At 37.7% G+C, this 22,852-nt stretch overlaps 3 protein-coding genes and 1 pseudogene across 4 annotated transcripts; 2 read left to right on the top strand and 2 right to left on the bottom strand.

Annotated features, from left to right (window-relative positions):
- Positions 1-3,517: 3,517 nt before the first annotated feature.
- Positions 3,518-4,286, bottom strand: LOC129242261 (uncharacterized; annotated as a pseudogene).
- Positions 4,287-10,812: 6,526 nt separating this feature from the next.
- LOC129240674 (UPF0489 protein C5orf22 homolog) lies at positions 10,813-13,012 on the top strand. The gene is made up of 2 exons (XM_054876605.1): positions 10,813-11,621; positions 11,682-13,012. Exons 1-2 carry the CDS (start codon positions 10,961-10,963, stop codon positions 12,566-12,568), a joined length of 1,548 nt encoding a protein of 515 aa, XP_054732580.1. The 5' UTR covers positions 10,813-10,960; the 3' UTR covers positions 12,569-13,012.
- Positions 13,013-13,042: 30 nt separating this feature from the next.
- Positions 13,043-16,036, top strand: LOC129240673 (uncharacterized). Of its 2 annotated transcripts, none has more exons than XM_054876603.1 (5): positions 13,043-13,872; positions 14,860-15,201; positions 15,261-15,520; positions 15,604-15,711; positions 15,773-16,036. In XM_054876603.1, exons 2-5 carry the CDS (start codon positions 14,947-14,949, stop codon positions 15,930-15,932), a joined length of 783 nt encoding a protein of 260 aa, XP_054732578.1. In that variant the 5' UTR covers positions 13,043-13,872; positions 14,860-14,946; the 3' UTR covers positions 15,933-16,036. The 2 variants fall into 2 exon arrangements, with proteins under 2 accessions (XP_054732578.1, XP_054732577.1); XM_054876602.1 differs by lacking the exon at positions 13,043-13,872 and adding an exon at positions 13,886-14,624.
- LOC129240672 (protein Gemin2) lies at positions 15,994-17,274 on the bottom strand. The gene is made up of 3 exons (XM_054876601.1): positions 17,047-17,274; positions 16,806-16,991; positions 15,994-16,746 (listed from the first exon to the last, which is right to left on the bottom strand). The coding sequence occupies exons 1-3, from the start codon at positions 17,185-17,187 to the stop codon at positions 16,123-16,125; spliced, it is 951 nt and encodes a 316-aa protein (XP_054732576.1). The 5' UTR covers positions 17,188-17,274; the 3' UTR covers positions 15,994-16,122.
- Between the last annotated feature and the right edge of the window lie 5,578 nt (positions 17,275-22,852).

Here is a 22,852-nt window from a genome sequence, read left to right as displayed (position 1 = left end):
ATCAGGGAAAATATGGCCGTTTGCTGGTATCTGCCGCCTTAATTGCTAGATTTAATATTACTTTAGCGAAATCTGTTTGGCTTATAAATTTCAGAGGATCCAGTTCAGAGATATAGTGGTCACCGTAAAACGTCGTTTTTGAGAGGGGCTCCCGGAGATCAGCTGTAGCTCCTTTCCAAATAAATATTTTTACTAATTCTAAGTCTTAAAATACAGTTAAATGATGGCAAATTTTTAGATGAATAAATTTAAAAGTTTTCCCAGAAAAAATTCTGGCCTTCGCTTTTTTTCGGCCCCTTAAACGGCGAGAGCAAAATCTACCGAGTCTCAGAGACTTTTCCTGAGACTTATTTAAACGTTACGTATATGCGTCTAAAATTCTCATTCGCTCTGTAAGATTTAAGTGAAATTCATAAAATGTTGAAAATCGTCTTAAAAGAAAACAATTCGTCTAAAAAAAGATTTGTTTTCTTTTTAACTCGCGTTAAAATAAATTCGTGTAAAAAGTGAATTAAATGTACATTTTTGTCATGAAAAAGCTTCTCAAAACAACAACTGCCAGTTTGAAGTGGCATAAAACTGGTGGCCCCCTAACTTGTAGCACAACAAAGAAATATATTTGAATATTTAATTTTTTTATTTTTTCGAGAAGAATGTATTTGGCAATGAAGGAGAATATTTTTTTAAGGCTAGAAGAACAAAAGATACTTCATGCTGAGGAGCTTCCCAGCCAACGAAAAGTTTTTAGGTCACGCTCATTGCCTGATTTATCAGTCATATTATATCTAGGCGGCCGCCGTGGCCGAATGGGTTGGTGCATGACTACCATTCAGAGTTCAGAGAGAGAACGTCGGTTCGAATCTCGGTGAAACACCAAAATTCAGAAAACGTTTTTTTTTCTAATAGCGGTCGCCCCTCGGCAGGCAATGGCAAACCTCCGAGTGTATTTCTGCCATGAAAAAGCTCCTCATAAAAAATATCTGCCATTCGGAGTCGGCTTGAAACTGTAGGTCCCTCCATTTGTGGAACAACATCAAGACGCACGCCACAAATAGGAGGAGGAGCTCGGCCAAACACCCAAAAAGGGTATTTTATACATATTTATATATATTCTATCTAGAATAAAGTAAATCGGTTTATTTAATTAAAAAAAAAGTAAATTATTCTTACTTTTTTTATATTTTCTTTCCTCCAGGACGCACCTTGTGGCCGTTTTTCAGCTCACATTTTGTGGTTACACTAAAATTTATTTTGTAATGAAATCTTTTCGTTTACTATATTTGTTAAGCAACTAGTTGAAGCTTATTGTTACAAAAAAACAAATTCTTTCTAAATTATTGATCATTTCGCGGGTAATCAGAAAAGCAACCCTGTGTCTTCAATCCGTCGGAGAAATGAATCTAATTATTTTGTCGCCGTAAAAATAACCGACGGCAAGAAATTCGTTACCCGCTAACCGCTGCAATTCTGTCCACGGGGTAAGAACAACAAATCGCAAATTCGCAATTTGTTTCGAAAAAATAATCAGCTGAATGACTCAACAACTCAAGGCTGGTGAAAAAATTTCAAGTTTCCAGAAACTGGTTCAGGACTGGCTGACGAAAACCTGGACGTATAGTTGAGAATATTGCTGCTGTCGACTGTTTAACGGTTTTTACTTATAGACGTGCTTATCGTGGATATTTAAAATCAAAAATAATTGTTATTTGAAAAAAAGTGAAACCTGAAAGAATCTAAATTTTTACAAGTTTTATTTTAAAATAACATCTAAAAGCATCTTTTGAAAGACCCTTCATTTTAATAACCACGCCACCCTTTCATATAATGTGGAAGATTGCCAGAAATGCCAAATTTCTATAATTACAGATACACACCGGTTTAAAATTTACTTAGGAGACTCTAATAATTGCAAGCTTATCAAAAACTCGTACTCATTTTGTATAAAAATCATATCAAACTAAAGGGTCCGGCACTCGAAGTGTAACCAACTTCAGCTGATGCACGGATTTATTTGACCGACCGTTCATACGAGAATTTGAGTCATAGATTGGCCACCAGGAGGCAGCACCCGCAACTGGTAATGGTTTGAGCCGCTGCAACCGCAAATGGACGCTCTCCAATCGTTTTCATCGAGCCTGGCGTCAATATTATCGGGAAAGTATTCTGGAGGTTGCTTTGAAGCCGTGGGAAGACAAACATTTTGTTGGCAGACCATGGACGATTCAACAGGACTCGGCACCGTCTCACAAAGCTCGAGTGAACCAAATATGGCTAAAAAACAACGTTCCGAACTTCATCACGTTCACACAATGGCTCTCAAATTCATCAGACGCGAATCCGATGGATTATTCTCTTTGGGCAATTTTGGAGAGCGACGTCCGAACTAAAAGATTCACCAGTCTGGAGGAGCTGAAAAAAACCATTGTCCGCGAGTGGGCAAAAATACCTGCAAGTCACATTCTGGCAGCTTGCGATTCGTTTCTGGGCCATCTCAAGGCCATAGTCAACACGAAAGGTGGCCATATCGAGCAAAAGTAAATTGATTCTTAATTTTGTATTATTTTCACACATTTTTTACTTTGAATTGAATAAAATATAATAGTAAAATAATTAAATACTACCTTTTTGACGTGATAACGTCTTATAATTCGATTTAACAGGCTGCACGCACGAAAAAATGTGTCGTTACCTTGCTCATTAGTGTTACCTTGCTCATTGCCGTTACCTTGCTCATTGCCGTTACCTTGAATGAACTGCAAGCGAAAGCGCGGAACGAACGACAAAGCAAACAAAGCAAACGAACGGCAACGTTCGACATCTTGCTCTCTCCTACTTAAGTGAGCGTATATATGTATGTATATGCGCATATGTACATATATAAATTCACGTATTTGTATTTGCATATGCCTTCTTATTGATTATTATTAATTTGATTTACTTGAAGAATTTAAAATAAAACCAAGTTTGTTAATAATACCTGTTGTTTTAATGTTATTATTATTTTTTGACGTGATAACGTCTTATAATTCTATGTAGCCGGCTGCACGCATCAAAAAATGCGTCGTTACCTTGCTCATGCGTCGTTACCTTGCTTGAACAGCATGTTATGTTATGTTATGTTATGTTATGGTATGTTATGTTATGTTATGTTATGTTATGTTATGTTAAAATATATTATGTTATGTTAATGTTGACTCATTCTCTATATCCATACAAAATATCTATCAAACAAATAAAATTAAAATTTTCTTTTGAAAAATGCAACCATTCAATCAGTATTTTCTTATGACGTTATCACGTTAAACTATCGTCAGTAAACCGACTTTACAGACAACCTCTTTTTTGTTAGTTTTTTTTCTGAATAATTTTAAAAATTGCTTGATATGAACTACATAAATCATATTTATTTGAAGTTAAAATGTGTGCTGTGGATATAAAGTGCGGTTTCGTCCAAACTTATTTCTTCCACATATCAGCTAATTTAACTTCTTATTTTACATTTAATTTTTAAGCCAATTTATTCCAAAACTAGAACGTACAGGCTCACAATCGCTTTCCAATCGTTGTAAGCAGCAACGAAAATCTTTAGGAGATATTCTCCCGCAGGCAGTGGCAGCAAATGAAAATGCTTCGGTTACAAAATCATCTGGTCCACGATAAGGTCATGCTGAAATAATCAATAATATCCAATTAAGTAAGAATGGTACGCGATTTAACAGGTTACATAAACTTACAGCGAAAGGACAGCTGTGATTAATATTTGAATATGATTCTAACAACTCAAACAAGATATCCAACATTTTTATGCGTTTCTTATGACGAAGAAAATCACAAAAGTTCGTTGTTATATTTAAAAAGAAGGGTCGAAAACCGTTATACTTCTTAAAAAATTCCAAATGTACCTGTTGAAGAGACAAAAAATTAATCTTCTTTCAGATTTGATTTCGCCTTTGAAGGCAAACACTAAATGCCATTCAAAAAAGATTAAAAAAGCCAGCGATTTTTGCAGCACAAGACGGAATTCAAATCCATCTACAATAAACTACAATTTTGTTTCAACTCACAGTCACATTAGTCAGCGGCACTTGAAATAGATCAGCGCGCAAAGAGAGCGAAACATTATTTCGAACCAGTGCCTTGAGTTTGCAATAACGAAAATCTACAAAAGGCTTATCAAGCGTCGTACATTTGAGATTTGTAAATTTAATCATAGATATTGAACGATTTGTATGCAGACTAAATCCGAGCTGCACAGTTAATATTAACAATAGATGCCTCCAAATCATTTTGTAAACTAACATATCTACATGTATTCGCACGCTTCGATAATAAGAATATTCTATAGACAAATTAAAATTAATTACTCGTAAAAATCGCAAAAATAATTAGGCAGCTATAAACGGTTCGCCAAATATTTTTAATACAGCTTTTGGTTCAAGCAATAAGCGCCTAAGTTCAAAGCCCTGATTTCGAGAAAAAAAAAAACGCTATAAATTTCTATATATGTTTTTTTATACATCGACACGACCAAGGCTATGAGAGTTAATCACAATAACGCAAGGCAGATATTGGTTGATGGATGCCCGGTGGAATTCGCCGAAAGCTTCTGCTACCTCGGCTGCATCATCACGGCAGATGGTGGAGCAGATGAAGGATCCAACTGCAGGCTAAACAAAGCAAGGACGGCATTCGGGCGAATACATACAGTATGAATATTCGGCTCATGCGTGAAGTTCGTTCCGTTGCACGGAAGCGAAACATGGCTGGTCTGTAACACCATCACACAGAGACTACAATCCTTCATCAACAAATGCCTCCGCATCATCTACAGAATATTCTGGCCAAACACCATCAGTAATGACGCACTGTGGAGATTAACGAACGAGGAACCCATTCTGTGGCAAAGCAAACGCAGTAAGTGGCGATGGAAAGGTCACATATTGAGAAAACCACCAGATAGCATCACGAGAATGGCACTGGACTGGAAACCGCAAGGAAGCCGAGGTCCCGGTGAATTAAAAAGCTCTTGGAGAAGGTCGATGCTGCGCGAACTAGCAGATGCCGACATCTCATGGGACGGTGCAAAAACAACAGCACAGAACCGTGTACGATAGAAGAGTCTTGTCGAGGCCCTATGCTGTCGAGAGGAGTGAACAAGGAAAAACAATTTTAATACAGGGTGCATACGCTAGTAGACATTTTCCCTTTACACTTTTTTAGATAAGACCTGGAGGACTCAGCTTAATTCAAGAAATGAATTGACTTGCAGTTATCGAGGCTTTATATGCAAATCACACCGATTCAGAAACCTCTAATTTTCTTAAGTGTGCTCGTTGATTCGTTTATAAGGTTCGCCGTGAGTTGGAAGCATCAAGCAGCGATGCAGAATCTGATAGCAAAACGTAAAAACACGAGAAACGTTCTGATACAGTTCGACCTACATAATTTATTCAACAAGAGCAAGCGATCATACTCGTACGGGAAAACTCTTCAAAATCAATGAGCGCCTTTGCGAAGGAGCTTAATGTTTCTGAGGGTCTTATACGTCGAGTTGTCCATGAACATCTTCGGTATAAATCTTACGTTAAGCGCAGAAGATAGACCTTCTTTCTCTTATGTCGGAGCAACCAAGAGAACAGCGAGTTATCTGATCAAAACGCCTTCTAAACAGAATTAAACATCCTAAAGCGCTTAAGATGTTATGGTTTTTATCTGACGAGAAAAAATTTTGACAAAGATCAAAGGACTAAAAGACCAGAAATGGCCAGAATCCTAAATGGCAGAATCCTACAGAGGTTCCTGTTTTCATGCGCACGAAGTTTCCTGCTACTGTTATGGTTTTAGGTGTTGTGAGCAACAAAGGACATGCCACCAAACTTCTTTCTTCGAAGGATTTCGAGTGAATTCTGCTGCATATATCATGGTTCCTGAGACAGTAGTGAAACCCTGAATTGTGATAGCTGTACGCGGTGACAGCCCATACATCTTTCAGCAAGACTCTGCTCCTTCACACACAAAGCGATGGCGGCACAAGATTGGATGGTTGAAAATTTCCTTTACCACATAACACCGAACTTATGACCGTCAAACTCTTCAGACCTTAATCCCCTGGACTACTATGTATAGGCCTTAGTTGACATAAAACCAATAAGCATCCTCATAACACCAGTACAGTAAGGTACTCAGAAAGCAATTCCTGATATGTTAGGTTGCTATCGAAGAAACCACCGCTACAGGCACTTGATGGGGGCTGAGACTCATCCTAGTCAGAAGGCATCTCTTCGACTATACTGACGAGGTCCAGGACCTAACACGACTGCAACTACTCGATCGGATAGTTTACAGACAGATATTAAGGGGCATAGATCGGGAGTCTCCTACCACCTTCCTTTGCTCTCGACCGCCAAATACCGTCATCGCAGTCCAGCCACCACCCATCGGGGACGAAGAGCTTCAGATGCCTCGTGAGACCTGCGGAACTTCAATATATTTTTATATAAGTATGATATTTAAAATATTTTTTTGCAAAATTGAATCTTTTATAAAATTTAATTGATTAGAAAATGAGAAACTGAGCATTACTACATAAAATCTATAGTCTCACGTTCATATCAAATTTTTCCTGGATAACAAAATCAAGTTGATTTTTTCACACGGTGTAATAATTTCGGAAAATATAAATAAAAACAAATAATTTTTTGTCTGCCCAATGCTCCTACATTGATTATTGCAAAGATTACAAATTTCTTTCTCACAGATAACCTTTTTTATCGTCTAACATCTCCACGTAAAATTCCCCAGGTATTTATTAGTAAAATATAAGGGTTCATAATGGCTTTGAATTCAGTATAAGCCACGGCGAATCTATTAAGTGTTTATATCCGATTAGAAGGCCGAAAAAATCGAATTTTCCAGAACTTTTTCTGAGAAAACTTTTAAATTTATTGACCTAGGCATTCGTACACATATTATGTTATCTTTTAACTGTATTTTAAGACTTACTATTAGTTAAAATATGTATTTGGAAAGGAGCTACAGCTGATCTCGGGGAGCTCCTCTCAGAAAACACGTTTTGCGGTGACCACTATATCTCTGAACTGGATCCTCTGAAATTAAAAAACCAAACAGATTTCGTCAAAGTAATGTTAAATCTGGTAATTAATCGAAGGAATAAGCAAAATAAATTTTTTTGATAAAATGGCGGTTTCTCAAAAAGAAAATCGATTTTTTACCAAAATTTCGTCCTTAAATTGTTCATAACAAAAGAAAATATTTGACGGTGAGAAAAAATCTTCGATTAAAAAAAACAAAAAAATAATTGGCGCGTACACTTCTGTTAGGTGTTTGGCCGAGCTCCTCCTCCTATTTGTGGTGTGCGTCTTGATGTTGTTCCACAAATGGAGGGACCTACAGTTTCAAGCCGACTTCGAACGGCAGATATTTTTATGAGGAGCTTTTTCATGGCGGAAATACACTCGGAGGTTTGCCATTGCCTGCCGAGGGGCGACCGCTATTAGAAAAATGTTTTTATTAATTTTGCTTTCACCGAGATTCGAACCAACGACCTCTCAGTGAATTCCGAATTGTAATCACGCACCAACCTATTCGGCTACGGCGGCCGAATTAATCTTCGATTAATTACTAAAAATATATATTCAAGAAGCTCGTGTTAAAATTTGAGACTAATCGGTTTAGCCGTTTTCGAGTAATGTTGGTCACCAACTTTGAAAACACCATTTTGAGAAAAACGAGTTTAAAGTTTGAAAAGCACTGATTCTTAGTCTGAAACGCCTTTTCAAATTTGCGTGCAACATCGAAAATATTCCCCGGGACGATATTAAATTTTCTGTGTATTTAAGAATATGCACGTTAATGAAATAAAATAAATAAATCGATTTTTTGAAAATTCTAACTGTATATAACCCCTTAAAGATCACTTTTAAAGGTGGTGTTGGGAAATCAGCTGATTTGTTTTTTTTTTCTCTTTCGCCGTGCCCATGTAGCTGTCAGTACAGAATAAAATAAGGGGAATTCAGTTTTTTTTCCTACTTCGCCAATACCTTGCTGTGACAATCAAACGTACAAAACATTGTTGTTGGTCTCATGCCATCACCTTTAATAAATGCGCCTTGGTACAAGCGAACCATTTAAGTCCCTGCAGGGATGTAATGAGATGCGCAATTATACGCGCATTTATAAATAATCTTGCCAAAAGCGTGCTACGTCACAATAAAATTGGATTATCAGCAGCACTCAGAGGGGCGGCTAAGCACTTAGGCAACGTCACTTATTTCCATATTATGAATATATATACATAGATATAAACATACACATGCTTCCTAGTACGTCTTTAAATACGTTTTGTAATCAGCTTAATATTACCGTTACTGACGTCACTACCTCTGAAATTTCCAAAAAATGCGTTGAGTAAGTATCCACTGCGAGTGCTTGGCGGATGCCTCCCATCTGCATCAACTGTGTGCCAACGTGTTCATGTTCATATGCCTGCACACACACTTGGTCACCGTTGTCAAAACGTTTTGTGTTATCAAACGCGGGCGTTAAGCATGCAAATCACATTACGATTCCAATAAGATGACGTGGTTCTATTGGGGTAGGCAGCGTAGGAGGCTACAATTTAATTCAACTGAAATTTGCTACAAGTATTTCGTTTACTACAACTTTACTGAGCAGAGAACAGGAGGCCGTTATTTTACCTCAACTAATATTGGCGGTAAAGTAAGTTGTTGGCTGTTATTTTATGGAAGTAGCCAGAAATGATTATAAGAAACCCCTTAGGTGCCACTTCGGATTAAGGGCCAACTAGAGTCTGCAGCGTCTGTACATAAAATGCGGTTGTAAGCGGGTCTTTGTTGAAGAGCAAACATCAAATGTGTTATGAATTATGGTATGAAGGGAATGTGCTTCGCTCATTGCCTTTGACTGGATGGTTGATATGCTCGTAAGAGTTAAAATGCTGAGGAATCTATACATTTAAATCTGAAAATGTCCGCGAAACCCACGTACTTTCTTCCTGGTTAGCTGATGGCAGTTAGAAACACCTAAGTAAGCCAAGTACTTTTCAGCAGAGAAGGTGGAGCACGCCAAACCATTTACCATAAGTTAATTTTTTTCCATCTATCTATGACGTAATGTTTGCTGTTGTCTGACTGTCGCTCAGAATGACAATTCGTTTATTCTGGAGATTCCTGTCTAAGTTGATTTCTGCACATACTACTGATGGCATATACCTCCCCTTGGAAGATGCTTGGAATACTACCCTCGGCACAGAACGCTATGTTCTGGGACCATTTAAACAACGCCTATGCCTTCTGGTGTACAATCTGTGCAGGGTGCACTCTTGGAGTTTGCTTTCAAGTGCAATTGTACTCCAGTTTATTTTATCGTCCAGTTTAAATCTGAACTTTTTTTCAAATTTTATGACTTTGGTGATATCTTCTTTGGGTAGCTGGACAAGTGGGAGCTGCAGACTCAGAGATTCCATGTTCTTGGTTGACATCACGTTTCCTTTACCGAAACCTTCTCTACAAATATTCAACAGGGTATGCTTGGCTAGTTGCTGTATAATTATATGAAGTGGTGTTAACTGGAGCATCACCGCCATCGCATTTGTAGGGCAGGTTCGCATCACCCCATGCTATGCGCTGAAGCTTAGTCAGAGCTGCCCACATTGTCGAGAGAGCGGCCCTCGATACCCAACCGCTCCATATGTACTTATATATATATATATATATATATATATATATATATATGTACATATATAATTAATTGGCCGAGAACATCTGCTTGAGGGCATTTTAGTTTCGAAAGAACTGACTCCTCTTCAAAGAAGAGTAAAGTTTTTCCTTTTGTTTGTTTTGTGTATTTGTTTTTATTATTGAAAAGGCAAAAACGAAAAATGTTCAAGTACTCATTGCGATAGTTTCCTTTATTTTAGTCTGCAGCACTGCAGCTATTAAATAATAATTTAACGGTAAGTTCAAAAAACGAGATTGAATTTAAGTTGCCGAGATATCTATCCGCCTGCTTTTAGGCAACTTTCTCAGTTCTACAATTTTAGGTTAAAGAACAATAGCTGAAAACGTTAGCGTATACATATATAAATCAAAATGATTTCCCCAAATATAATACTTCACGGTTTTTTTGCATTTATTGCGTTAGATAAGCGGCTTATAAAAACGCCGGCCAGAAAAAATTTCTTTAAAGCTCTCGCGGCGACGCCCTGCGGTTAAATGACGGAGTTGCTACAGCTAATGACAGAGTTGCCACATTCTTATGGCACTGATATATACCATTCAAGTTTTATTTACTTATGTTCCATTAGAAGGAAATGCTACTCTTGTTGTAGATTTTTACCCAAAGCGATTTGAAAAATTGGAAAACCTTTCACAAAGTGTTGAAACTCATAATATGGTTTGTAGTTGAGGAAATTCAGAAGATTAGTGTTTGTGACTTGAAAATTCTTCTCATATCACAGGGAAAAAATTGGCTCAGAAACTGTACTTAGTTAAATACGCACTGAAGAACTGCAAAGAATCCAAGAACCAAGGCACATTAAACAGGTAGCAACAAGAGGTTTGCAATTTTAGCATCATCAACCAAAGTAATAAAATATGTAACTGAAGTTAAATGCGCCTACCTTTAATTTAAATAAATTAAATTAATATAAGATTTCTAGTGTAAAAAAATGTCGATTTATGAGCTCATTAAAATATGCAACTCCTCTTAAAATTGTGAATGGGTCTGTTGGAATGCAAAGAAGAGGCAGATACGCTCATTGTTTTTCAATAGTCAACACCTTCCTAATTTTCTGCTTTTCGTATTCAAAAAGAAATAAGCAGAGAAAGTTGAGTTCAAAGCACTCTTGAGGCAAGTTTGTGAAAAGGAAACCAAAAAAAGAATTTTTGCGAAGCAAATAATTAGAAAATTAGTAAAAGAAATGGAAGGAAATGCCGCTGAACAAAGTGCCTCCTCCACAATAGGGAAAATCACAGTAGAAACAGTAGTACCTGGTTATGGTTTGTCTGAAGTTTCGTCTGGAAAAGTGGCGGGGACAAGTGTTAACGAGCCAACGGGAAAAGTGATAAGTAAAATAGTTGCAAGCGCGGTGAAGAACGAGGCTTGTATTAAAATGTCGTTTATGAATAACGCGGACGCGGATACGGAGGAACCACCACCAACAAAGCGTCTAAGAGAGCAATTAGAAGGTACAAAGCGAAAAGATACTGAAGAAGAGGATGAAAATACCTTAGAAAATGTTTCCACGACGTCAGTGGCCGGTTCCATTTCAGAAGGGAATCGACATAATTTGCAAACTAACAATTTTTTGTTGAAGGAGACAACTCCAACGAGTCCATTCCCGCGAAAGTTCCGACGTATTCCCATTTTTATAGTCGATTATCACAATGATGTGTTGGAATTTATATACCGTTGCTTGGCTACGCGTCACTTGCCAATGTCAAATAATATCATAGTACATTTCGATTCACATCCTGACATGGTCATATCGCGCCATATTCCCGCCAGTGCTTCCTTCGATAAGGAAACTATGTTAAACGATCTTAGCATTGAAAATTGGTTAATGCCAACTTGTTATGCAGGTATCAATGACTTTAACTTATAATATAGAGTGACAGATATAAACTTTCCAATTTTTTAAGGTCACTTTAATCGTATTGTGTGGCTGAAGAACTCTTGGTGTCAACAAATGCCTGTAGGTAAATACAACTTCAAAATTGGACAAAAATTACAAAGAATAAAAGTGGATTTACAACTCGATTACTTTGTATCCGAGGGTAACTATTGTGATAAGAAAGAATTAGAAAATGTTCGTGACATGGAACTACAAGTTATTAACGTAGACACTGCTACTGAAGACGCGCCAATTGATACAGCGCAATTTATAAAAGCCACAGATGCACCAAATTTTGTTTTGGACATCGATTTGGATTTCTTTAGCACCTCTAATCCATTTATAGATGTCTATAGAGAAGCAAATTGTTACGAACAACTCAACCATATTTTCTACTTTGAATCAGATTCTAAAGATTTGGACGAGACTAACGAGCGTCGCCAATTGCAGCTGGAAATGCTTAAAGACATATTTGAGCATTTGGAGAACGTAAGATCATTGGATGGTCTTCCACCACCAGATGAGCCCAGTATAATTACGCAAGAGACTTTAATACGCATTCAAAATCTCATGATATCAATGCACCAATACTACCCGGACAGTGAGATCGATTGGTTGCTCATCTATGATGCGGGTAGCACTACAGACCACAATGGTCTGCCACATCATGTCAGTACACCGCCAGAGTTAGAACAATATTTCGCAAAATTTAAGAATGTTATACAAAATTTGCCAGTGCCACCGGTGCTAATTACAATGGCATGCTCGGCCGAGGATGATTACTGTCCCAAAGAACAAGTGGAGTTTATTCAAGAACGTGTGCTGGACGTGCTGCATGAAGTGTTTGGCGAGCGCTTACATGATACGCCCATACGCTATTACTTAGACGAAGAATGGGATATAATGAAACTATAATTCGGTGGCTTTGACAACATCGGCCACTCGTATTTTAGTTAGCATCGTTTTTTTGTTTGTTTTTTAATTGCAGTTACCTAGCTAAGTTAACATTATTCGACTCACATCAAGTCGGCTCCACTAAATTACAGTATGCTTTTTACCACTGTTTTATTAGAAATTATTCGCTATTTTCATTTAGATGGGCTGCTATTAAGTGCCTAGCATTTGATCGTATTTTGCGTGGCAAGATTTCGCTTATATTTAAGATTCGTGAAAGTCGGCCCAGGGCTGCATCTGCGCGACTATTTAATAATCATTCTGCTATTCATTTGTAATCATGTAAATATTGCATTGCATTTTTATTTTAGAATTTCTAAGTTAAAAAAATGTAAACACTTCTTTCATTTCAGTTAAGTACATTTTTTAATTAAACGAATTACAACTGAGCAGCGTCGTCAGTATATTTATATATTTATAACCTACCCATTAGAAAATTTCTTTATTTGTAGCAGTTAGTGCCTTTGGTTGAAATTTTCAGTTTACATTTTACAGTTATGCTGTTTAACGAATAAGCACTGTAAACAATTAAATTGTATAAGCAATAGCTTAGAAATTACATAGAATACATTTTTTTTTAATTAATAGTGAGTATCTGGAAATTGAATGAACTACATATATTTAGTACGAATTAATGAATAAGTGTGAAAATAATATCACGGTTCAATAAAAAGCGCTTCCGCTGCGTGCTATTTCATGTGAAAAGTGGTCTTTGTACACGAAAAATTAAAGAAATTTTGCTGTAAATCTATACTAAAATTAACAACTGCAATTAGACATCGGAGTCTCTTGTGTACCACATCTTTTGCCATAAAGCGCGTCTGCGCATATCCTTTAGTGCACACCTGGTTGGCGTCTAGTCGAATGTTTGGCGCGTGACCTCAAATCGCCAGCATAAACGCCACAACTTTGTTATGCTCTTTTGAATGTGCACAAACAATTCTATGCTCCAGTATTTTGTCCACCCTTAAATTGCTGACCATTCGCCACCTTGTAATGCAGAGCAGTTGATTATTGCTAGACTCTGAATCGATATTACATATGTAGCTTATCATGCGGTAAAGTTTCTTATGCTTGGAATTCGGCTGGCTTCGACGCAGTGCGATTGCCCACACCTCTTTTTGTAGCTGCTTTGTAGTTTTTTATTATATATACGATGGCTGGTGATAATTTCCAGTTTTCACATGTAGCGGTTAGTCGCAGAAGAAAATTGTGGCCACTGACACGCTCTTATTTTTGGCAGAGGAACTGAATTGCTGAAGAAGGTATTAGTTTCTGTAGTGTGGTGCTATAATTTTGTGTGTTGTGAGATTTGCAGACAAAATTTTGTGAAGTTTTGCTAAAAACTAGTTTGATTTTAGCGCTTAGTATTTTAGCTAAAGAAACCACGGGTCGTTAATGTAAGATATTCATATTATAATTTAGTTAATTAGTGCCGGACATACATAAATATGCCAAGGAGCAACATATCAACAGCATTTCTTGAAAAATTGTGGTGTATGTTTTATGCTGTTACAACAACAATAAGCCGGATTAAAGTATATTCAGTAGCAGTTTCTCAATGATTATAACCTCGTTCTTACATCTAACGTAGAAATAAAGTTTGAAAAACGGCTACGAGTATTTAAATTACCGATTGACTCAAGGCAAATTGAGTACTTCTATTATCCTTGCGTTTGACTGACACGTCAATGAGAGTTCTTTATAATTCCCCAGTCCCTTTTACTCACGAAATCCCTAAAATTATTTCGGCAGTGTTTGTTACTATTATAACCTCATTGCCCAATTCATACTCTCACATCAGCAAAATATACCAACAATGCTATTGAGACTACAATCAACACACACCGTTAGCAACCGCTAGTTAACTACCAACAAGTTCCAATCGAAATTCGCCGGCAAAACAAAAAATGAAACAAATGTTTGTGCATAAGTAAAGTTCAAAGGGGGGCAGAGTATGCTACCCCAACTGCTGAAGTTGTTGAGAACACAACATTTTTCTACGCATTTACATATAGTATGTAGCTTTGGCTGTTTCGAAAACAGGCGCTCTTTAATAATATTTATATTTATTAATTGTTATATTTAAAATTAAATATTAAAAAAAAGTCTGAAATGTTCGGGAAACGATTTTTTGTCAAAATAGAATTTCAATTACATGCGGTAAGTGGATTATTTGCTGTACCCAAAATGACAGCTCCGCTAAAAAGTTCGTATGCAAAACGAATATTTAATATTTAATGTCACATTAGGTTACTTGTCCTGGCGTTTGGCTTTGTACGCATGGTTATTTGGAAGTCACCATCAAAACATTGGGCTATTTTTTTCGTACCGGTGCAATGGAGCCACGTTTTCCGTTGCTGTGTCATGACAAATTCACTATGGATGGCTACTTTAAATCTGTGGGCTCGCTAAGTGACTTGGAACGCGTTTTAACCTCTGAACAAGTGGAGATAACGCTATGGCAGAATGGACGGCGTATGGCCTACTTCTTGGGCAAACTGGCCGATATAATGCATGCGGATACGCCCAAATTGACGTGTGAACACAATATAGATGTGCAGCTATTGATGAAGGCGACTCCAGCATTTCCGGTAATAAAATAAATATAATTAATTTTAATTTTTTTTTAAATGATCGTAATATATTTCAGGGTATTATTGCACCTAAAGTGGAACTAAGTGCACGAGTAGGTGTGCAGGATCGTTTGCCGCGTTCTGAGGAGTGTAATCGATATACTAATAAAAATGGCTCGAACAATTTAAGTTTATGTAAACTAGAGTTTGAAGCCGCACGTGCTCCGAATCGTCACAGTCTACAGCCAAACTCAGCCGCTGAAACTTGCTTCAGGTATTTGGAAGAGAGACGATACCAAAGGCCTGTTTGTCATACTAAAACAAGTTGTGGCAGTGGGTGCGTTATAAATATTTGTTTGAAATAATGCAGAGTTACATATAGATATGGCTTTATTAAATTTATAATAAATTTCTTTCAAGGTTTACAAAAGAAAATTCTGCTGCTCCATGCTTTCATGCCACGAAGTCATTCGAAATGGACGCAAACACATGTAAACAATTTGAACGCCGTCTGTCAACTGGTTCAAGGTAGAAAAACAATTAATTTTTCAGAAAAAATATAAACATTCAAAATTTTTTTCCATTAAAGTACTTTCAGCAATAGTTCATATAACCTGAGTCAAATTACGCGTTTGAGCAGTCCCTCCCGTCGTAGCCAATCAATTTGTACAGTTTCCTCAATATCAACACCTGACGAACATCAGCGCCAATGCAGCATTTGCCAATCCTACCGAAAAGTGTTCTCGTAATATTCAAAAGTATCCAAACAACATTGCCCGTTATTGGGTATTGAATATAAACAAAATCATATCGAAGAAATAGAATTTTTATTTAGCTTACATGAAAACTGAAATGTTGATTTTGCATTCTATGTTGAGTTTTTTGTTTTGTATATAACTGTTGCTTATGTTATTGCTATATTAAAGTTAGGTTCTTCCGTCAAACAAATGCGGCAAAGTCCATTTGCCCAAATGCCTTTGCAATTAGGAGTATGAATAGGTTATAAGGCACTGCATTTTTTACAGCTGTTTCTGGTACTCGCCCCCGCAGTTGTATGCAAATGCGTGCTATGTCGCGTAAGGTGCTATGCACTTCGGGTTCAATCGGTATGTGTAGGCACGCCAATGCGGCATACAACCAAGTACCCATCCATGCGTCGGCACCAACCAGATCTAATGAAGTTTCGTTTAAATTAATATTGCTGGCCGCATTTGATGTTGAAGGTATTGGTTCATCTGTTCTATCTGCTATTGTTTCTTCCAGAACTTTGGTTTCTTCATCACCCCGCAGCCAATCGCAAATGAGTTCTAATAGTTGTTCCAAAGTTCGCTGGCTGAAACGCAATATAATTTTTAAGTCTGGTGAATTTTCTTGACAGAATTTGCGCCAAGCGACTGGGTCACTAATTAACGGAGGCTCCAAAGACTGATCATATTTTTGTCTGTGCAATTCCAAGCGTAGAAACACAATTTTCTCACGTTTGGCCTCAAAATCAGTTAATTGATAATCTTTCCACTCTTTTGTGGGCTGCATACCGGCGTATGGAAACGATTTTTGTGGTTCCTAAAACATGGTTTATGATACTAAATGAAATGAAAAGTATTTGCCATTCGAGTACTAACTTCTTCGTCCTTCGGATTTTCTACAACCGTTGCTGCTGTTCTATTCTTTTCACAGTTTTTCGGCTCTCTTACCATCACAACTGGACATTTTTTACGTTCGTAAAACATGTGCATGAGGTATTCATCACCATCTTTTGGTGTGGCAGTTGGATCAAAGTCTGGTCCTGGTTTACGTATTTCTAAAGCCTGCAATTAATGGTAGGTGAGCATATTTTCGTGACCTGTAACTTTGTTGGTATACCTGCTGTTGAAAAGTATCCATTTTGCTGCTATCGCTGTCACTATCGTCTCCTTTCATTTCTTTCGCAGGCTTATGGTTAATATTTGATTTGCGCTTCGGTTTCGAATCCATTTGGTACAATACCTCACCGTTTGAAGCCATCGTTGGCTAAATAAAATGCATAGATGCAGAGACGCAGTCAAAACAAAGCCGCAAAAATTTAATCGAATAAAATCCAATTGCGTGGGTCTTGTGGATCTCATATGACTGCAAGTGCTGCCAAGCCACTAAAGCAAAAGTGCTGCAGAGTGCTGCAAAAACATGAACAAAAGGTTTTCAACGGCAAAAATTAAATATATTTTAAATCGTATTTTATTTAGACTCATTATATTACTAAGTTCGAAGAAAAAATGTTGTAATTTCTGATATATAAAATGATTTTTTGCATTTTTTAAGTTTATTGCTGGTTAAATATTTGTAATAATCTGAAAATTACATGCAGTTATGCGATTTCAAGGTTATAAAGACATTTTTTTGTGAACAATTTTTATTTATGTATTTTTTAATATTAAATATTAGTTGAGAGTGTTGATTACATATAAATATATACAAAATTGGCGCTTACACCCGTTTTGGATATTTGATCCAGCTCCTCTTCCTCTTTGTGGTGTGCGTCTTAGTGTTATTCCACAAATGGAGGGACCAACAGTTGTAAGCCAACTCCGAAGGGCACATATTCTTTATGATTTATATTTTAAAACCTTTTCGCTGCCCTTCGGCTGTCCTTTTCATATATGCAGACCAATTGTCGCAATACTCCACAATTTCATGAACGATGTGAAATAGTGATTTCAGCTTATAAAGGGAATCAGAAATGTCGATTCTGAAGGCCTCTGTATTAGGGAACTCAATTTCAAGGTAGTTAAAGTTTTATAATTGAGCTCAATATACCATACAAGAACTAAATAAAAAAATAATAAATTGTGTAATTAATACTAAATTTCGTTTAAATTGAGTCAGATTCCCAATGCAACCCTGTGGAGATTGTTCAATGGGAAGAAAAAATCAAATGCCATATAAACAAGGCACATTAATTAAAGGTGGTGGCAGTAGACCAACAAAAATGTTTTGTACGTTTGATTGTCAAAGAAAAGTATTGTCAAAGTAGAAAACAAAGAATGAATTGCCTTGCTTCATTCCGGGTTGACAGCCACATGGACACGGCGAAAGGAAAAAAAATCAGCTGATTTGCCGGCACCACCTTTAATAGATTCCCTTGCATATAAACAAAAAAGAGAATACAGGAATGTCAAATCGAAATGGAGTGAATTAAAAAAAAATATGTAGACAATTTTGTTTTCAATTATCGAAAATTGCACAGATGATCCACGAAGAGGGTAGCACATTGTACAGATCCATAAGTAAAAACACTATCAGCTGGTTTTCAAAAAATGCCCTCAGCTGAGATCCCTTGATTTCATTACAAATTATGAAATCTCATAGAAAATCGTACCAAAAAGGCTAAAAAATGACGCAAAACCTCAGATATGTTTCAATAAAAAGCATTAATATAGCTACGAAATATATTACAAATATTTGTTATTGAAAAGTATCAAAGATATTATTTACTATTTTTTGTGTCGAAATGTGTGTTACCAAGGCGCATTCATTATAGGTGGTGGCAATAGACCAACAACAATGCTCTGTACATTTGATTGTCAAAGCAACGTATTGGGAAACTAGAAAACAAATAGTGAATTCGCCTTGATTCATTTTGAGCTGCCAGCTACATGGACACGGTGAAAGAAAAAACAGTGGTGGTTTCCCAACACCACCTTTACTTAATTCGCCTTGTGTTACTATAAAAATTCTAATATGGCATAGCAACCTCGCCATTACGCTTAAGCAAAAATACCAAGCACTCACACAATTTTTTGTTTATTTTCGCTCACAACGAGTGAAGCTCCGTAGTCAACAGAAAAATGGGCACATTTACGTAGAGATGCTGGTGACTTTTTTAAATTTCCCTTGAACACCAAAGTCGACAACTCAATAAAAAACTGAATTGCCCCAATTAAGGTGTATGTCTGAACATAGCCTAAGTTTTGTTCTGGAAACAGTGAAAGTGTGCGTATTGTTTTTCTTCTCTGCGGAGAGGTATTGGAAGCAGAAAGCCACAAGAGTATTGGCTTCGACGACAAATTCATGCTGCTGCTAAGTTTTTTAGACCCAGTGTTATTAAGCAGGGCTTTTAACCACTCACGTATTATTTTGAAGTGGTGGCGCTCTCTCTTCTAAGCTTGAAAGACACGTTAATTTGGAGAATCCGGATAATTGCTTGAGACCTTCTTACTCTTGCTCTTTTCACATCACAACAACTGAGATCAGCGAGGTTTCTTTAAATTCCATAATATCTGCTCTGTTCCTACCGGCATCCTCTGCGTTATACGCTAATACGTAGTCATTTATAATATATACATATGTACTTACATATTGGTAAAGTATATATTTATTCTACGTATCAAAAGCACTATAATGCGTCTTTATATACATTTATAATCATATTCATATATTTTTCTCTGTACCATAAATATGCTTGTGTGTTTATACATACACATAAATACGTATGTATGTATGTATGTATATTTAGTGCACAAGTAACAAAGCTCGGCACTCCATGTATAAGGGTACTTATGAATACGTTATAGGTATGTACATACATACGTACATATTGATGCACCAAACATTTGCTAATGTCAAAACGAGCAAACAAATGAATCCGTTTTCCTTTATTCAACAATTTGTTGTTGGTTTTGTATGCTTTAGAAAAAACAATGCCTTTGGAAAGAGTCAGATTGGCCGTTATGCGGAGCGCCATAGTCAGCAACACCAAGAAACCTATACTCTGATATCAGGCTTGTCGTGGCGTATACGTTACCCCGCACTAAAGCAGAACCAAAACAAAAAAAAACTAAGTTTGCTATTAAAACATTTCACGTTCGTTTCGTTTCGCAGTTTTCTTTTTTACCTGTTTCTGGTTTGGTGGCTAGCAATTACTTGTTACTTTTTATTGTTGGCCGAGGTAGATGGAGATTTGTCAAGGTTTGCAGTACTTAGTAAATACAAACAAATATTTAGCACTACCAAATTACCTGCAGCAGGCTTAATTAAATGCAGTATACAGTTGCGACCACACAAATCGGGAAGGATGGTAAGCTAAATAAGGTGCAGCAGCTACAAGAATTAAAGGATATGCTATTAGTTTTAGGTTATGTTAGCCTGGTTGGCAATAAGCCACGCATAGACCTTTTGGTCCCTAGCGATACCAGATGGAGACCGACATCTATGAATACCTAAAGTAGACATCATGTAGGATGTCAGCGCTTTTGGCGCATCTAAGTAGGGCTGGGAGCTCCGCTTTTGAGACGTCTTCCAGACCCTCAAACAGTGGGGCTCCCAGGCATCTTAGTCGCGTTTTTAATAATGCCGGACAAACGCACAGAAGGTGTTCTAAAGTTTCCTCAACATCCTCTCTGCATTTTCTGCATTTGTCCGTGTTAGCAATCCCTATCTTGTACGCATGTGCAGCCAATAGATTGTGACCTGTTAGCATACCTATGATAGTTCTACATTCCTTTCGCGAGAGCGTAAGTACGAATTCAGTCAGTTTTTGCCGTTACTTCTACACATGACTTTTGCTGTTTTGCATGTGGCCAGGTTAGTCCTCTTAGCTTCCACTTGCCTTTTCATGCGTTCGTCCATTTCGTTATATATTGTGTTTAGCGGTTTTGGTATGTCATTCTCTTGCTCAAAAGGTAGTCTAACAGCACTTTTTGCTACCTCATCTACTATTTCGTTCCCCATAATGCCTTTGTGACCAGGTACCCAGTAGATATGCAGCCTACTGTTTCCGGCTATCCTTTAGCTGCTTGACTATCCACGTATATATTAATTGTTGAGTTCTTTCTTATTCTAGTGTAGGCTAGCTCCGCGGCTTTCCGCACAGCAAAAACTTCCCCTTGGAAAATACTGCTGTGGTCTGGCGCTTGACAGGCTGTCTTATTCCTAGTTTTGAGCAGTAAATACTCGCTCCCTCTCCATCTTGAGTTTTAGAGCCGTCTGTATAGATGTGAAAAGTTCTATGGCCAGGCTTCATGCCTTTGTGCCATCCCTCCTCTTCAATTGTAGTGCGAAACCTTCTCTCCCAATTAATGTACGGAGTCATGTAGTCCGTGCCACCTGAGCTCCACTTTCCTATTGAGCTGTGACCGAAGGTTCTGCAGGTGAATACCCCCGCATCCATTAGCCTCCTGGTTTTCCGCCATGAGGTCAATAGATGGCATGCTGAGTATCATTTCCAGCGCCGCCGTTGGAGTGGTTTTCATCGCTCCTGTTATGCACAGAGCAGCGAGTCGTTGAATCCTTTCCAGTGGCATTAAGTATGTCAGTTTTCTTGTCGCAGTCCACCATACTAAGGTTCCATACAGCAATATCAGTCTAACTACTGCTGTGTAGCACCAATGCATCAGAGAGGGTGATAGACCCCAAGTGACGCCCAGCATTCTTTTACATGCGAACAACACATTACTGGCCTTTTCACCCTCTCCTCAACGTTGTGCTTCCACAGCAATTTGCTGTTCAGTATTACTCCGAGATACCTCGCATAATCTTTGAGAAGTAGTTCGTTGTTGCCTAGCTTCGGGAGGTTCAACGCCGGAACTTTGTACTTCCTGGTAAAAAGTACCATGTCCGTTTTTCCCGCGTTTATCCCTAGCCCTGCGCGAGATGCCCATTGGTGTATCGTTTGGAGAGTGTTGTTCATCACATTACTGATGGTGTCCAGGTACTTTCCCGTAACTACTATAGCTATGTCATCGGCATATGCCACTAGTTTTGGTGCCCCTCCGTCAAGTTTCTTAAGGTTTTCATTTGCTACAAGTAACCATAATAGCGGCGATAGTACCCCACCTTGCGGAGTACCTCTGCATGCATATTTGGTGACACTTGCATCGTTCCACTCTGCTCTTATCTTTCTGCTAGCTAATAGCAGCCTTATCCGTAGATAAACCGCGGGTTGCACATTAAGTGACTCTATGCTATTTAAAATAGCATCTTTTGTCAAGTGAGTGAAGTGCAGTTTCAGTAGATCTGCCTTTAGTGTAAGCATGCTGCGCCTTGGATAATTCGTCCGGCGCAATTGTGCCTCTAATGTATCTTCTCTAACGTTTTCAGGAGAAATGAGGTCAGACTAATGGGCCTGTATTCCTTTGAATATAGAGGGTTGCTTTTTCCTGCTTTTGGAATAAACACAACTCTCGCTTCTCTCCACAATACAGGAACGTAGCTGAACCTCAGGCATCCCCTGAATATCGTTCTTAACCATGGTACCACAATTAATAATAATTACGTTCGTCGGGACTTCGTGCACAATATCTCCTCTAGGTTCGAGATCTGCAGTGTTCGCACACCCTGGAAAATGTGTGCTGACTAGGTCTTCTAGAGAGTCCTCCCAGCTGCCATCCGACTCCCCGTTAATTTTTCGTATTGTTCTTGGCATAAACGGATTCTTGGATAACAGTTTCCTAAGTCTAGCCACATCGTTAGTGTCTTCCATACTGCTACAGAAGTCTTTCCAAGATTCTCTCGTGGCTTTACGTATCTGTTTCTTGTACACTTTTAGTAGATCCTTATACGCTATTAGTTTTAGTATGAGCAAACATTTTTATAGGCCACTCGTTTGTGCCGCTCAAAAATTGATTTTTTTCATAATTGTTTCTATATAAAATGAAGTAGCAAGGGATTTTTCGATATTCTTATTCACATATCT

The sequence above is a fragment of the Anastrepha obliqua genome, chromosome 3 (assembly GCF_027943255.1).
Source record: "Anastrepha obliqua isolate idAnaObli1 chromosome 3, idAnaObli1_1.0, whole genome shotgun sequence".
Lineage (NCBI taxonomy): Eukaryota > Metazoa > Arthropoda > Insecta > Diptera > Tephritidae > Anastrepha > Anastrepha obliqua.
The sequence above is the reverse complement of the archived record's forward strand: the minus strand, read 5'-3'. Positions and strand labels throughout refer to the sequence as shown.